The 16,330-nt window shown below is 46.9% G+C and overlaps 1 protein-coding gene across 1 annotated transcript in view; it reads left to right on the forward strand.

Moving 5' to 3' along the window:
- Positions 1-5,810: 5,810 nt before the first annotated feature.
- Positions 5,811-16,330, forward strand: part of TSPOAP1 (TSPO associated protein 1) — a 2,768,302-nt gene continuing 2,757,782 nt past the window's right edge. The window contains exon 1 of the mRNA XM_086954028.1: positions 5,811-6,906. Within this exon, the coding sequence (XP_086810154.1) occupies positions 5,811-6,906 (1,096 nt within the window). The remainder of the gene's footprint in view (positions 6,907-16,330) is intronic.

Consider the following 16,330-nt stretch of genomic DNA (forward strand, 5'->3'; position numbering starts at 1 on the left):
GCCCGCTGCTATCTTTATACTAAAAAAGGGGGCTGACCCGGTGGCTAGGTCCTGCCTATGGGTGGGACTAGGAGGGGGGTGGTTACACCCCTCTCCCATGCCGGACTTTCCCCAGGCCAGGGGCTGGTGTTCCCCTGGAACTGGTTCTGACCGGCCTATGCGTAGTGAGCACCGGGGTGCCACTCAGCAGTCACCTTCCTGTAAAGCCCTGCCTACCCAGGATACACAAAACCCTGTCTGGGACGGTGCTAGCACCGCCCCCGACAGGAAACCCTTTGTCCAGGCTCCCCTCGCTGGAAGGGGAGACTCGTGTCTGTGGTGGCAGCATCCATTTTGTGGAGCTGAGGCTTCGTTTAACTTTAACCGGGGTTCACAGTTACATCCATGTCGTGTCCCTCTAGAAGGGTGGAATGCTAACCCCGTCGCCAGAATTGGCGAGGGGTTAGTATTCCAATTTGTATGACACCTTACTCGACATGTTTTGATAAAGCAATACCAAAGATAGCATTTAACCGCGAGGATTATAATGCACTTAAGAGTATATGGTATGCGATATCATGGAACAGCTATTAGGACTTGATTCCGCAAGCTGCAGACAGGCTCAGCTCATGCCAGAGCACCATCTCACACGATTCCAAGCACTCTGCCTTCAGAATTGTTAAGGCCTGCCATAGGAGTGACTTATATGAATCTGTGTGTCCATTTTTAGGGTTAGATATAGGTATAGTATATCTACAGCAAAGGGTGATTACACGACTTTGCCCCAGCTGTCATGCAGCCAGTTGTGTCAAATTTAGGAGGCCAGCCAGGGGTGGCATAATACATGCTTCAGCCCCTGGTAGGCCCTGAGTACACCTATGCCCTGAGTTACAGGGTCTGATAAGGTGGCCCAGTACCAATTGGTAAATGCACCTAGGGTACATGTAATCCATTTTACAGAGAGAGCAGTAGGCCTGGGGTCCTGATTGGCAGGGTCCCAGGTCGACTATGTCAAAAAACCAGCTAAAACACAGGGCAAAAAGTTGGGGGCAACCATAGTCAGGAGGTACCTTCCTACAGTATTGTCCTGGGGAAACCAGTGTTTCTGTCACCATGGTGACACTGACACCTGTATCCCTCAGGGAATCTATTTTAGCTCTATTAATCAAGGGGTACTGCTGGTACGTCTTCATAATAGGGGGTCTAACAGCAGGTGTGGCCAAATCTACCCCACCGTCAGAGACTAATAGCTTCAGTGTGAACCCTGATTTGGTCTGGGCACACTATTGATCCCACCTGGAGACTTGTCGTATCATTGCTAACTGAAGTAGGATATGGGGCATTTTTATGGGGACAGGCAAGTCTCCAGTTGTGTGTCCCAATTTCTTACAGTGGTGCCACCAGGCCTTTACGGGATCAACATTTGTACCTTTGTGCCCACAGCTGGGTTGAGAAGGGGTCTGGGGCCCACTCACCTTTGCAGAATTTTGGGGGCCTTTAGAAGATTCTTGATTTTTCTCCAGTATTAGGGTGTCTTTCATAGATTCACATGCTTGAATATTCCCCGTCGTCGGAGTGGGAGTCCCACGGTAAATAAAATAGCAATAACATACTCATAATATGTATATGTAAAAACATAACACATGAAATACACATTAGAAAAAAGGCAGTAAATGCCCAGACATAATTCCTACATAGGAATACATGGAAAGAGAAAAACACTTGTAGCCTATTCCTGTCATTATACTGGTCCAAACTGTAGCCAATCAGGCCCCAGCAGCCCTCCAGAACCTTTTCCTCAGAGCTCAGTACCTCAGATTTTCTACCGCACGTCGTGTGAAGGGAGTCTCCCTGAGCTATGCTCAGTTTTCAACTTTTAAATTCTGTAGAACTTTTTCTACAAAAACAGGAAAGGCTGTCTCCTCCTGTGGCTTCAGAGACTTAAAGACAAGGATAATATACTTTGATGCCGAATGTCTAATTTCTGGTACTTCTCAAGCAGCATCTAAACGTAGTAGTGTGCAGGACTTGCCCTCTCGAGTCATTAAAAAGAAGAAAATGTCTCTTTATGGCTCCTGCGGTGTCTTCACCTCTTCCTACTACTTCCATGCCCACGAGACCTGGCTCTCAGGCGTCTGCTGCATCTTCACTTCATGTTTCTGTGAAAAAACATGTTTCTTCGTCGACGGGAGCGTCGTCGTTCGTCCCGATGACAAAATCTGCCATCTCCGGCTCGTCGACGGCGACCTGACGACGACGTCTGCTTCAGGATCGTCGACGGCTGTCTCATTGATGTCATCATCGTCGACGAAGGTATCCCTCAGTTTAAAGACTGTGTCATCTACCATTCCCATTGCTTCGTCGTTGACGAAAAAAACTCTACAGTCGACGACCAAATCGTCGACGAGAATTCTCAAGAAGTCAGCTTCATCGACGGCCCCGTCGACGAGTACTCCGTCGACGACCACTCCATCGTTGTCGACGAAGAAGTCGTCTTCGTCGTCGACCCCATCGACCAACAAGTGGGAGTTACATCAACCAACACTCGATCTAGTTTTTCGACGATGGGGTCGTCCGTCCCTGGATCTCTTTGCCACTCCAGAGAACCGGAAATGCCCATCTTAGACCAACACTGGGCAAGGATCAGGTCAAGGTAGGTACTGGGGCGGCTGGGTGCAAAGGTCACTTGGCCCAATGTTAGTCAATGGAGACTGGAGGCACCCACAAGAGTTTCTGGTTGCAGGTAAGTATCCGTGGTTTCAGGGCACATGCCCTGGGAGTTAAAGTAAGCGCAGGGTAGGCTACAAGCAGCACCAACCAAACACCACTAGCGGCACAGGGGCAGCCAAGTGCAGGGTGCAAATCAGCTTCGGGTGCCCAATGCCAATAAAGGGGAATCTCGGTTGCACAGAGAGGCTGTAGACTTGGACCAGGAGGCTGGACAAAGGTGACCAACAGCTGGGCAGGTAAGTAGAGGTGTCGGTGGATGACTGGGAACTGACTGCAGGGCTCCCCAAAGTCGGACCTAGGATTCAGGGATGCCTTTAGGTGTTAGATTTTATATAGCGAAGCCGGTCGTGGTCAGGGGGGCCATTTGTGATGAGACTGCAGGCATCTTCGATGAGTCCAGGGGAGGTCAGCCTCTGGAGAGGTGAGCCACTCAGACTCGGGTTGTGGGCGTTGATAGCAGGGTGGGGCAGGAGCCGCGGTTCCAGCTGGATCAGGATTCCTTGTAGTTAGATTCTTCTGGACAGGGCCGATGTCCACGAAAGATACAGTTTAAGAGTAGGCAGTCTTCCTCTGGGTTGTGGAAGTCACTGGTCACAGGACAGGTGTGTTCTTTGCAGGAGCTTTGTGCTGGACACAGGACGATGCTGGGGCCAAGTCAGTATGCGGCGTCTTCGTCCTTCTTCTTCATAGATTTCAGGAGTCTGAGGATCAAGCTTCAAGGGTGGCCCTAAATACTGAATTTAGGGGTGTCACAGCTTCTGACAGATGTTAGCCAATGGGCTACTTGCCTTAAAGGTGACTACACCGTTTGTATGTCCCCTCCCTTTGGGGAGGGACCATCCTCCTTTGTATGTCCCTTCCCTTTGGGGAGGGGCCATCCCCTAACCTGATTGGCTAAAATCATTCCATTCAAGATGGAGGATTTTCTAAGGATGGGTCACATTGGTCCAGGGCACCTTAGGGGTGGTAGTGGCAGAGAGATTACTAATATTCCGACCAACCTTGCAGCCAAAAGTGGGGCTTGGTCAGGGGGGCAGATATCTCCACTAGTGGGAGAGACCCTGGCTAGCATATCAAAGGGCAGGAAACCTTTGAGGCTCACCGCACTCAATGCTGTTTCTGCTTGGGGTTTAGGTGTGAAGCACCTACCCCCATTCCCCACCCGCCACCCCCCCCCTCCCGCCCCCCTCCCTCCATCAGTCTTTGTACCTGGCCCACAAGAGCACAAGGGCTCCTGCCTCAGGGGGTCAGAAACAGGTTGTGTATGGCAGACTGGCCTGGCGGGTGCCGACCAGTTAGCTGGACACAAGGTAGTTGGTCGTTTTTCAGGGGGCATCTCTAATGGGCCCTGTAAGTGCATTTTGTAATAAATCCAGCACTGGTGTCAGTGTGTTACCGTACTCGGCACCACATGAGTGGCAGCATCCGGTATTTGGACAATTTGAATTGAAGCCTTTTTGACAAGGGGCATACGGAGATCCCTGGATACTGATAAGGGTGCAGAATTAGTGACGCCGCCTAGACAGGAAGTATCACCACAAATCAAAGGTTTTCTACTGAGGAGATATAGCCTTGAAAAAGACGCAGGATAACCTCCCTTTATGCAACAAAACACCTGTTGGCTGTTGGGAGCTGGTTAAAGAACAACACTATTAAACAACCAAGAAGAGAGACAAAAGAATCGTGTTTATTTTATATGTATTATAACTACTTACCTTACACTGCTTAGTTGAAAAACTTCTCTTGTACTCGACGTGTGCTGGGGAGAGTTATTTGTTCTGGTGTCAGTTTATTATGCTGCAAGTTTGATACCAAACTTCTTAGCATTTAGTAAAGCCAGCAAATAGCTGTGGAGTTCATAATGAGAAACTCCCAGCCCATGCACTCAATATGGCTTCACTGCACTTAAAATGTCTAAGAATGGACTTAAAGACTGTAGGAGCATATTGCTTATGCTCCTGTGCCTTCACCTGTGGTATAGAGCACACTGCCTTAGGTCTGTCAGACCTGGTAGAGGTACCTATGCCACAGGCAGTGTTTATGTGACATGTTCTCTTCTTAAGTTTAATCTGCACCAAAAGACAAAATCTGCAGTGGTTATCTATATGTGTTAGGTGAGGGGTCCCAGAGGGTGGCACAATACATATTGCAGCCCTTAGAGTACCTCTCTGGTCGCAAGGACTTTGGTGCCAGGGCCACCTTTTACAAGGAACTTATATGTGGGCCAGAGGTTTGCCAATTGTGGAAACAAAGCTACAGTTATGGGAAAGAACACAGTCACTGGTAACCTGATTGACAGGGACCAGTGCATATTCAGTCAAAAGTGCATCAGATCTCAGGAAAAAGTGGGGGGTAACCATGAAAAAAGGGGTACTTTCCTACAGACCTTATCGTTGATAATTTCCTTCGGTGGGGCAAAGGAGTCCCCTGCATCCAGTGTGAATCCCAAGTACTTGTAGGTGGATACTCTTTCTATTGGCAGTGCATTAAGTAACGACTTGCCCTGTTTGGGCATACACTTCCAAAAGCGAGATAACCTTGGTCTTGTTGAGGTTGGTTATCAAGGAAATTGCCTCGTGTGTACTCGGTTTGTTTATCAGTCTTTGTAAACCCACTCATGTTTTTGCTCATCAACAATAGGCAAGAGGTTGTTTTCAAGGAAAAATTGGACGGTGTGTACTTGGTTTGTTTATTAGTCTTTGCAAACATGTAGATGTTGTGCTAGGGAGCATGCTACTGCACCTATTCTTGAATTAGTCATTTTGGACTTTATGAAAATTGTATCTGAATGACAAGGGGTACACAGAATTTTTTCATACTTAGTTTTAATAAATCTTGAACTGTTCTCATATTTCAGTTAGAACATAAACAACGTAAAGTGCATTCTTAGTGCTAGGTTTTCATTGTGGTGAAATTGGGTATTTTGTTGGGAATTTGTATTTATTGATGCTTGCTTATTAACTTGTCTTTGCATTCCTGACCCCACAGCTGGACTCATGCATGCTGCTAGACTTGCTCCTCTGCATGAATCTGCCTGCTTTCTTCTGCATGCTGCCACTTTTCCCTGCTGATTCTTTCCCAAATTACTTTACTTGATCACGATGAAAGACAGTCCTAACAATTCTCGTTTTTCACCCAAGAAGTCTGATGTCATCCTTCTGGAAGATTGTAGACGAGAAGTTGATCAGCTGAAATTGGAATTGGAAAATGAAAAACTGAAAACGCAGGAGTTCCGCAGGAAGTTTGCGGTAGAAGTGAAGGGGATCAAAGAGACAGCAGAAAAGGAAAAGCGCAAGTTGGTGGATGATCTACGGTCTAAATGGGAATTGCAGAAGACTCGTGAGTCTCAGCAGCTTAAGGATCTTATTGTGCGAGAGCGGGAGGTGGAGATTCGACAGCTGCTGCGCTGGAAGGATGCCGAATTACGTGAGCTCCAGAGTTTTTTGGAGAAGGAGAGGAATGCTGCTGTCAGGCAGGCACGAGACCTTCAGAAACAGCTGGCTGAGGAGTTATTGAACAGGGGCTACTCGAGCAAATCTGGCAATGTCCGTAGGTTGAGTGAAGGAGACTCTGGGGCAGCTGAGTGTCAGTGCAAGTTGCAAGATGTCTTGTCGAAGCTTCGATGGGAGGTCGATGGAGAACAAGCTGCTCGCATCAGGCACCTGAAAGTTGAACTTGATGTGGAGAGAAACCTTTTCCTAAAATATATACTTGAAGGTTCTAAATGGGATTTTACTGCCTTGCTGAAAAGCAAACCAAAGCCACTAACTAGTGTTGTAGGGAAAGTTGATTTGGAAAATACTTCCCTAAATAGCAGAGCTTGCAGACCACGCTCCCTTGAAAGTACAATATCTAAACCTCTCTCCCCGTGCAGCACAGCATCTAGGCCTCGCTCCCTCGATGCCATTGTGCCTAAGGCGGATTCAACAGATAGTGCTTTGGCTCATCGAGAGCCCCCAGAGAGCATTGCATTTGGAGCAGTTTCTCCGAGAACATCAGGAGCACAGCTGCTGAACTACACAGAAGGTAATAATGATGACTTTTCTGCCTGGATTGTTCTAAGTAAAGATTCTGAGCTTCAGTGTTTGAGCTCTGAACCAGAGCAACAGTCTACTTCACCTGAACTTAAGGGAGACTGGCTGCCTGCTGTAGAAATGTTCTCTGTGAGAAACACCAAGATTTTGGAGAAAAGTCATTGTATAGAGTCGCAGTGGTCGGTGAGTTTTTAAAAAAAATCTAAATTTAATAGAGCGATTCTCCTTTTGGTAATGAAGAGTATATTAACTAATGAAGAATGTATTGCAAAATGAATACAAATGTTTTTAAGGAGAGCTTCCTAACAAGTACAATTATTTGCCTTTCTCTTTAGGAAAATCAAGATCTCTTCCATAGTTTAGTTTCTCTCTTGTCCTGCTCTCCATCTACCCAGTTAACAGCTGTCCCGCCTACATTTTTGTCACAATATGGGGCCTCTGCACAAGAGCCACAGGGTTTGGAATTTGTATCCCTCTGGTGTGATTTAGTTCAATGCGCCAACACAAATTAGAAATTCAGCTGGACTGCAATTCGTACACAATCCACTAAGCCATACTATGTGGGTGGTGTTTTCTGTGCAAATTAGTACCTCTGTATGAGTTCAGGGACACAGCAGAAATCCAGATCCTCTTTAGTAAATGAATAGCTCACTTAAAGTAGCATTAAGAAACACTGAATGAAAGTTTCAAAATGTTTGTCTAAAACCCAAATCCAGTGCATAAAATGTGAATGGCAACAACACAGAATTTGAAATGAAATGAAACAATGCATAGTGCTACTTCTAAGTGCTGTGCTAAAATGTAGTAAAGCAGTAAATAGCAAGTCTATAAATTGAGTTTCTTAAGATTGCGCACACAGCATACCTTTTTCAGTGAGAGCTGTTTAGCTATTGTCTGTCACAACCCTTGCCCAGGAATGATAATCCGTGCCTAGCTGAATGCCACTTACTCCAGTATTGAAACTTTCATAGATTCACATGCTTGAATCATTCCCCGTCGCCGAGATGGGAGTCCCCGGTATACAAAAATAACAATGCAAAGTCATTACAAACTAGTCCAGTACCATTCCAGTTTTGTAACATATCCACCTCTTTTTAAAAAAGAGACCAAGTAAAATCAACAACCAATCAGATCAGCCTCACCCCTTAGAACCTCCTGAGAAAACCTCAGACCTTCAGATTTTCTACCACACGTTGTGCTACAGAGTCTCCACTGAGCTCTGCTCAGTTATTCCTTATTACTACTTTTCAGAGAATTCTTCAGCACTTTTTTCAACAGATTACTCTACTTTTTTGGTCTGTTCCCTTTACCACGCACGGAACCTGGGCGTCATCCTGGATTCCTCACTCTCGATGAACAGACAAGTCAACGCCGTTTCTTCATCTTGCTTCAACATTCTTCGCATGCTCAAAAAAACATTTCGCTGGATCCCCACCCAAACTAGAAAAACAGTCACCCACGCTCTGGTCACGAGCCGACTGGACTACGGAAACACCCTCTATGCCGGTACCACCGCAAAACTCCAGAAAAAACTCCAACGCATCCAGAACGCTTCAGCCAGGCTCATATTAGACATCCTGCGTAAAGAACACATCTCTGGTCACCTGAAAAGCCTCCACTGGCTCCCCGTCAATAAGAGGATTACTTTCCGGCTCCTAACCCACGCACACAAAGCACTCTACGAAATCGGACCCGAATGCCTCAACACACGACTGTCCTTCTACACCCCCTCCCGCCAGCTACGATCCTCCAACCAGGCCCTTGCCACTGTACCTCGCATCAACAAAACCACCATGGGAGGTAGATCCTTCTCCTACCTGGCAGCTAAAACCTGGAACTCACTTCCCACTCACCTTCGCCTTACTCAGAACCACCTAGCATTCAGAAAGCAACTTAAAACGTGGATATTTGACAAGTAAGTCCCCACCCCTCTTCAAGCGCCTTGAGACCCTCTGGGTATGTAGCGCGCTATATAAATTTATTGACTTGACTTGACTTGACATCATGACAGACCAGGAGTAAAAAGGCCATTTTAGAGCGTGTGCCACTTGCTCTAAAAAGAGGCTTTATGTGGAGGACCCTCATAAAGCTTGCATATATTGCCTATTTCCGGACCACAAGGCAAAGGACAGTAAGGTATGTTGTACCTTTTCTATGAAAACCCTGAGACCCGTGAGGGGCGTCTCCTTACCTGACTCCAAAAGCTAAAATCCAGAAGAGATCCAGTCTCTAGGGATGACAGTGATGAGGCCTCATCTGCTGCGTCTTCTAGAAGATATGAAAAAAGAAGATCTGACCCTGCTTCTTCTGAGGAGCGCCCTCAAAAAGCCTTTAAAAAGACCTCTCATGGGTCTGACAGGTGCAGTCCAACTAAATCTCCTCACCGAGGTGTAAAGGAGAGGAGGGTACTTACAACAGGAGACAGTGGTGTGAGGAAGTCTGGCTCTGTTCCTCCTCCTTCCCCTCCGGAAGAAAGGTGTTCAAAAAAACCTCCTCTAGTCCTTTTGATGAGCGACAAGAGAAAAAGTCTCCTTTGTCGACGAAGCTGTGGACAACACAGATGACGAAGAAACAGTCATCCACATTGTTGATGCGGAGTGACAAGGACCAGTCTCTTAAACTTTCATCAACTCCGACGACTGGATCATTGCTGAGAGCTTTGGCGGCGTCGATGAAGGCAGTTCCAACTCCATCTACAACGGCAGTGACGACGAAGCTGTTGACGGTGACATCAACAATAGCAATGGAGACTTCAACAAAGACGATGACGGCAGTGTCGATGACAGCGTCGACGACGACTGGAACGTCGACGGCAGTGCTGCCGATGATAATATCTACATCGTCGTCAACAACAAAGGAGTTTTCTAAAGATAGAGGGGGAACTAGCATTGACGATAGCAGAGGGGAGAAGATTCGAAAGCTTGGCAGCGGCCACCGAAAAAGAACAACCTCCCCATCTAGATCTTCTAAATCTAGGTACCGCGAGTTTAAGCAGAGTGGATGATCTCAAGGTCCTCTCGGGAATATATTGATGAAGCAAAGATTTAAGTTGGGAAGGACCCTTGCAATGTACTGCCTTATAAACTGTAGTAAGGGTCTTGAATGAGATGTGCGTTCCTTTATCGGGAGAAAATGTAAAGACTGAATATCTTTTCAAGCAGATTGATATTTAGGGTTGTTTAAGATCAGTCTTGCAGCTGCATTCTGAACCAGCTGAAGTTTGTTCAGAGATGCAGCGGTAATATTAAGGTAGAGGCCATTACAATAATCTAGCCAAGAGGTAATCAGGGCGATAATAGTGGAACGATGAAATTCTGGTGGGAAAAGTGGAGGGTTTTTCTGAGGATTTTCAGAATATAAAAACATGTACTCGCAGTACGATTGACCTTGGCATCGAAAGACAGATTCTTGTTGAAAATGACCACTACATTTTTGGCCATTTTTACAGGGTCAGAAAGACGTCCACAATCTGTAGGCCACCATGCCTTAGACCAGATGGACTTTTGAGGTCTGAAAATCATTACCTCAGTCCTATCTGTGATGATCTTTAAAGAGTTTCTCTTCATCCAGCAAATAATGTTTAACATGCCAGCATTGAATTTTTCGGCAAGTTTCCTGCAGGTTGTTGGTGATAGAAACAATAATTTGGGTGTCATCCGGATATGACACCTCCTGAAATCCATATGATCCCACCAATTCAGCTAGAAGGGTGACATAAAGATTAAAAAGGGTGGGGCTGAGCAAAGAGCCCTGAGGAACTCCACACGGAAGAGCAAATGCTGTGGATTTAAAGCCAACACAGCTAACTGTATACCTTCAGTCTATGAGAAAAGATTGAAGAAGCTGTAGAGCTCTTCCTCACACCCCCACTTCTCGCAGGCGTAGGACCATTCTATCAGGGGAGACGGTTTCGTAAGCTGCCAATAAGTCAAGCAGAATCAACACCGCCTATCCCCCCTGATCTACCTGCAACTGAATGTGGTTTGAAGCTGCAAAGAGAGCAGATTCTGTGCTGTGGCCAGAACGGAATCCATTCTGGGAGCCATCGAAGATTTCTTGTGCCTCCAAATACTTCATCAGCTCAGTATTAATGGATTTTTCTAGAATTTTTGCTGGAGCCGGAAGGAGGGAGATGGGACGAAAGTTCTTTAATTCCAGGGGGCCGGCAATGGTTTTTTTTTAGGAGCGGAAGGACGACACCTTCCTTCCAGATAGTTGAATAGCAGCCAGATGTTAGTATTCCATTGTATACCTTACTTAAAAAGTTGGCAGCCATATCAGGTGCCATTTTAAGAAAAGTAGGTGCACAAGGATCCAAAGGTGCTCCTGATTGTAGGCGGAGTAGGCGATCTTTAATAAGTTGGCTTGGGATAGGGGCAAAGAGAGCTACGCCATCCTTCCTGGTGATCTGAGAGCACTCCACCGTACTTAATTGGGCCTCAGTATTCCCAACTTCCTCACAAGCTGAGGCCCTGTCAGGGAAGGGAGCTAACCCCTGATGAATCTGCAGAACTTTCTCATGAAAATAGGAAGCTATCCTATCACAGAAATCTTGGGAGGGAGCCATGGGCAGTTGCTGGGGATGTTCAGAGATGTCCTTAATTACTGTGAACAGCATGATGGATGAATTATTAGCTGTCATTATCCAGCCAGAGAGACAGCAGGATTTAGCTTGGAAGATAGCCTCCTTGTAATTCCGCAGTATAGAGCGCTGCATATTTTTCTCCTGCGGGCAAGGATTAATATGACATTTACGCTCTTTTCTGCGGCATTCCTGTCTCATAGCCATAAGTTCCTCTGAGAACCATGGGGCAGAGGGTTTACTCTTTTTGATAATGCAGTTCTTGAGGGGGCAACTGTGCCTAGAGCCCTGCTTAACCAGTCTCGTTAAGCAGGGCTCTGACTTGGGCAGCCTCCCAGCTAGCCGCAGTGATCTTATTCAGTTTCCTACAGGAATGGTATCTAGCCGAGGACCCCACCCATTTTTTGTGGGCTACCGGGGGGAGGGCAATTATGAATTCAACCAGATAGTGATCCACCCAACTAAGGGGGTGGATAGTCTCAATCGCTAGGTTATCATGATTACTAAAAAAGCCATCCAGTGTATGACCAGCAGTATGGGTTGGGGCGTGAACCTGCTGCTCAAACACAGCTCAAGACATAAGATCAACAAGATGAATAGTATCTGTGTCTAGGAGACTTTCCAGCTGGAAATTAAAATCTCCTAGGATCGTATAGCGGGCAGTGGCGGCAAACGGCTCAAAAATTTACACCATGTCTCCACAAATTTAGTTCGCGGACCAGGCAGACGATAGACCAGAATTCCAGAGAAACCAATGTTTTCTGTCAATTTGATACTAAAAGAGGCCACTTCTAAAATGGCTCCCGGAGCAGATGTAACAGCAAGGAGTGTGCAGTTAAAGGAGCTCTGGCTACCAAAGCTAGGCCGCCTCTTCTTCTATCAGGGCGATGCAGTCTAAGTATGGTATAGCCTTGGGGGGATAGCATCTACCAGATCTGGCCCTGAATGGTCTCTGGCCCATGTTTCCGTAATGAGTAGACAGTCAAGATTTCTAGACTGAATATTCAGGGCTAATTCAGTTTTATGCTTAATCATGGAGTGCGCATTAAACAATGCCCCCAGAAAGGTATAAGGTCTTTTCTCTGCTATTATCCTGGTCTCGGACTCGTCTTCCACCTCCTGAGTTTTTTTGAGGTGGTTTACCTGGAGATCCTTACTCCTACCAGGACTTCCATTACACTGGGGGAGGGGCACACCAACCCCCTCAGTGACCTCCCAGTTCTTTTTTCTCTCTGGTTATTGGTGCACAGTTCTAACAATTGTAATCTAGAGTAAGTAGTGGCTTGAGACCCCTCAGATCTGGGGGATAAACATTCAGCAAGCCTGGCGCCGACCTGGTGCAGACGGGCACAGACGGCTTGCCTTAAGTGCGCCCGCTGCGCACGTCCATTGCCCGCTCGAATGCCCTTCTGATTAAATGTCCCTGAACCGAAAATGCACACCAAGCTGGACCGCCACCCTCCACTGGCGTCTGGCTCGAGAAGGTAGTGGACAGAGAAGAAGGGCTCTCGACCGCGCAATTGGGAAGCCCGTGGCAGACCGCAGAGCCGGGAAAACGTGAGGGACGATTCCGGAGTAGAAGTACTCAGTAGGTAAAATACAGAGACAGTGCAAGAGTAAAGCTTACAAAGAATCCGGCTCAACAGAGGCACTGGACAAGAATGAAGTTAAATGCAATTCTCAGTTTTAAAAGAGAAAACACTAAAAACTGTTATCGAAGTTAAAACTCGAGGTAACCCCTCTATTGCCCTCTCACCTCCTGGAAGAAGAGGACTCTGATGATGACGATCCTTTCGGATATGCCCATAGTCCTTCAGAACTGCACGTTAAGTGCCAGGAGGAAGATTCTGAATACAGTAATGAAGAGGAGCAGGATTATGATTCTCCCCAGGACTAACATAGAGGATATCAAGAGGTGATGGTCTGTAAGTCGTCCTCCTTGATTTTGGACTTGCATTTTATGCTATCAGACTATAAACGGAGGTTTCCAACATCAGTGGAAGCTTGTTAACTGGGCTCAGTTCCCATTGGACTACCCTTGGTGCCTTCCACCTACCCCCGGGCACCCCCACCGCCGCTGTAAATAATAGACAATCCTCCACCGACTACCCCTATTGTTCAACAAGCTACTTTGGATGATGACCAAGGGGATACGAATCTTCCAGACTCTCATGGTGGGTTGGATGATTATATTACTCCTTCACCAGTCTCTGTGAAGTCTGCTCTGGGGGATATTGGTGGTTTCCACAATCAGCTGGAAAGGGCGGACAAGAGGTTTGATCTACCTATGCCTTTGGCACAGACAGACTGTTTCCTATATGATTTTAAGGAGCCCTATAAAAAGACTGTAAGAACCATTGCTATTGTGAATCATGTTTGGGAAGAGGGTCTTAAAGTCATGAAAACCCCAGCGACGGTGGTCCCAGTGCTCCCTCAATTGGAGAAGAAATATAAAGCCCTCTCACCTCCTGGAAGAAGAGGACTCTGATGATGACGATCCTTTCGGATATGCCCATAGTCCTTCAGAACTGCACGTTAAGTGCCAGGAGGAAGATTCTGAATACGGTAATGAAGAGGAGCAGGATTATGATTCTCCCCAGGACTAACATATAGGATATCAAGAGGTGATGGTCTGTAAGCCGTCCTCCTTGATTTTGGACTTGCATTTTATGCTATCAGACTATAAACGGAGGTTTCCAACATCAGTGGCAGCTTGTTAACTGGGCTCAGTTCCCATTGGACTACACTTGGTGCCTTCCACCCACCCCCGGGCACCCCCACCGCTGCTGTAAATAATAGACAATCCTCCACCGACTACCCCTATTGTTCAACAAGCTACTTTGGATGATGACCAAGGGGATACGGATCTTCCAGACTCTCATGGTGAGTCGGATGATTATATTACTCCTTCACCAGTCTCTGTGGAGTCTGCTCCGGGGGATATTGGTGGTTTCCACAATCAGCTGGAAAGGGCGGACAAGAGGTTTGATCTACCTATGCCTTGGGCACAGACAGACTGTTTCCTATATGATTTTAAGGAGCCCTATAAAAAGACTGTAAGAACCATTGCTATTGTGAATCATGTTTGGGAAGAGGGTCTTAAAGTCATAAAACCCCAGCGACGGTGGTCCCAGTGCTCCCTCGATTGGAGAAGAAATATAAAGCACCGGAGAATAGCACGGCTTGCCTAGTGAGTTATCCAAAACGGAACTCCGTCATATCTCAGGCAACGCAGCGGAAGTCTAAAAATCCAGCATCTCCTTTAACCACACCCCCGGACAAGGAAGGCAGACGCCTGGACAATGCGGGCAAGAGATTCTCCTCTATGTCAGGCCTCCAAGTCAAAGCAGTTAGCGCTTTAGCGATTCTGGGCCGCTACGACCGCCAGATTTGGTGTGATCTTTCCCCTTACCTTGATCAACTACCTGAGGACAGTAAAACAGAAACTAACCAATCCTCCTGGAAGGAGAGAGGGCCTCCTCTGAGATTATGTATTGCGCAATGTATATTGCCACAACTGCTTTTCGTTCCTTGGCGGGAGCTGCGGTCCTATGTCGCCAGGGTTGGCTTCGAGCTACCTCCTTTTGACCAGAGGTCCAGAACAAAATCTTAGACCTTCAATTAGATGGAGAGGCGCTCTTTGGAAAACATGTGGATGACGCTCTCCAAGACATAAAAAAGGACACAGACACAGCGAAGTCACTGGGGACGCTTTAATGTTGCAAGGTTCCCTTTCGAGGAGCGAGAAGTAGAGGGCTTCCGTCATATAGAGGAGGGTACCAGCAATATATGTACTCCTCTTACACACCTGCCTCACAGTCTTACTGTCCGCAATATAATAAACGACCAGGTCAGTCAGTGGCCTATTTGAAATCGGCCCCTTGAGGCAGAGCAGGACTTCAGGGGAAGGATTCTTTGAGACGTCAGTAGCGGCTTGCAGGCTCTGACTAATGTTCCTACCCCTCATCAAACACCTGTAGGGGGCAGGATTTCTCTATACTGCTAAAATTGGCAGCAAATAATGTCAGCTCATTGGGTGCTCAGCATTGCTCAATTTGGCCACACATTGGCGTTTGTGCATCCTCCTCTAAACACCCCTCCTCTGCCCACTTAACAAAACATCTTCATCTCCTGCGCCTAGAAGTCCAACAAATGTTGCTAAAAGGGGCAATAGAACTAGTCCCTTTCTCCCAGAGAGGAAAGGGTTTCTACTCTCAGTTCTTTCTGGTTGGCGCCCGATCCCAAATCTCAGTGAATACCTATCTCATAAAGCAGTCGTTCAGAATGATCTCCTTACAGGACATACTTCGACTTCTAAATTCAGGAGATTTCATGGCCACGTTGGACCTAGAGGACGCATATTTCCACGTCCCCGTTCATCCTTCGCACAGAAAGTTCCTTCGCTTTACAGTAGCCAAGAGGCACTTTCAATTCAAGGTCCTCCCCTACGGCCTTAGATCGGCCCCAAGAATCTTCCGAAAATTCTGGCTCCGATAGCAGCTTTCCTCAGGCGCCAGGTGTTTCCTTACCTGGACGACTGGTTGCTAAAAGCCCCCTCCAAAACCTCTGCCAGGGATTCAGTGGCAGCCTGTACAAAGTTGTTGGAGAGTTTAGGTCTTACCCTCAACAGGGAGAAGTCAAACTTGTATCCGTCCAAGAACGTCAATTTTCTAGGAGCCATGCTGGACACATCCCTGAACAGGGCATTTCCATCACTTGAAAGGCAAACCAAACTGATGTCTATGGACTGCCTACTCCTAAAAAGGTCATTTTCAGTTTGCCTCTGCACGTCCCCTCTGGGATCCATTTTGTCCTGCATTCTTCTAATACCCCATTGCAGCCTATGAATGCTTCCTCTCCAGGAGCAACTAGACTTACAGTAGCATCAGGCGCAAGGATCTTTCAAGGACATATTCACGGTCACTACACCAATGAGAGGAGCCACCTCATGGTGGATTCACAAGAAGAACATTTCCCAAGGGGTCTCCTTCTCGGTCACCCTGGC

This window comes from Lissotriton vulgaris, chromosome 2_1 (genome assembly GCF_964263255.1).
Source record: "Lissotriton vulgaris chromosome 2_1, aLisVul1.2, whole genome shotgun sequence".
Classification (NCBI taxonomy): Eukaryota; Metazoa; Chordata; class Amphibia; order Caudata; family Salamandridae; genus Lissotriton; species Lissotriton vulgaris.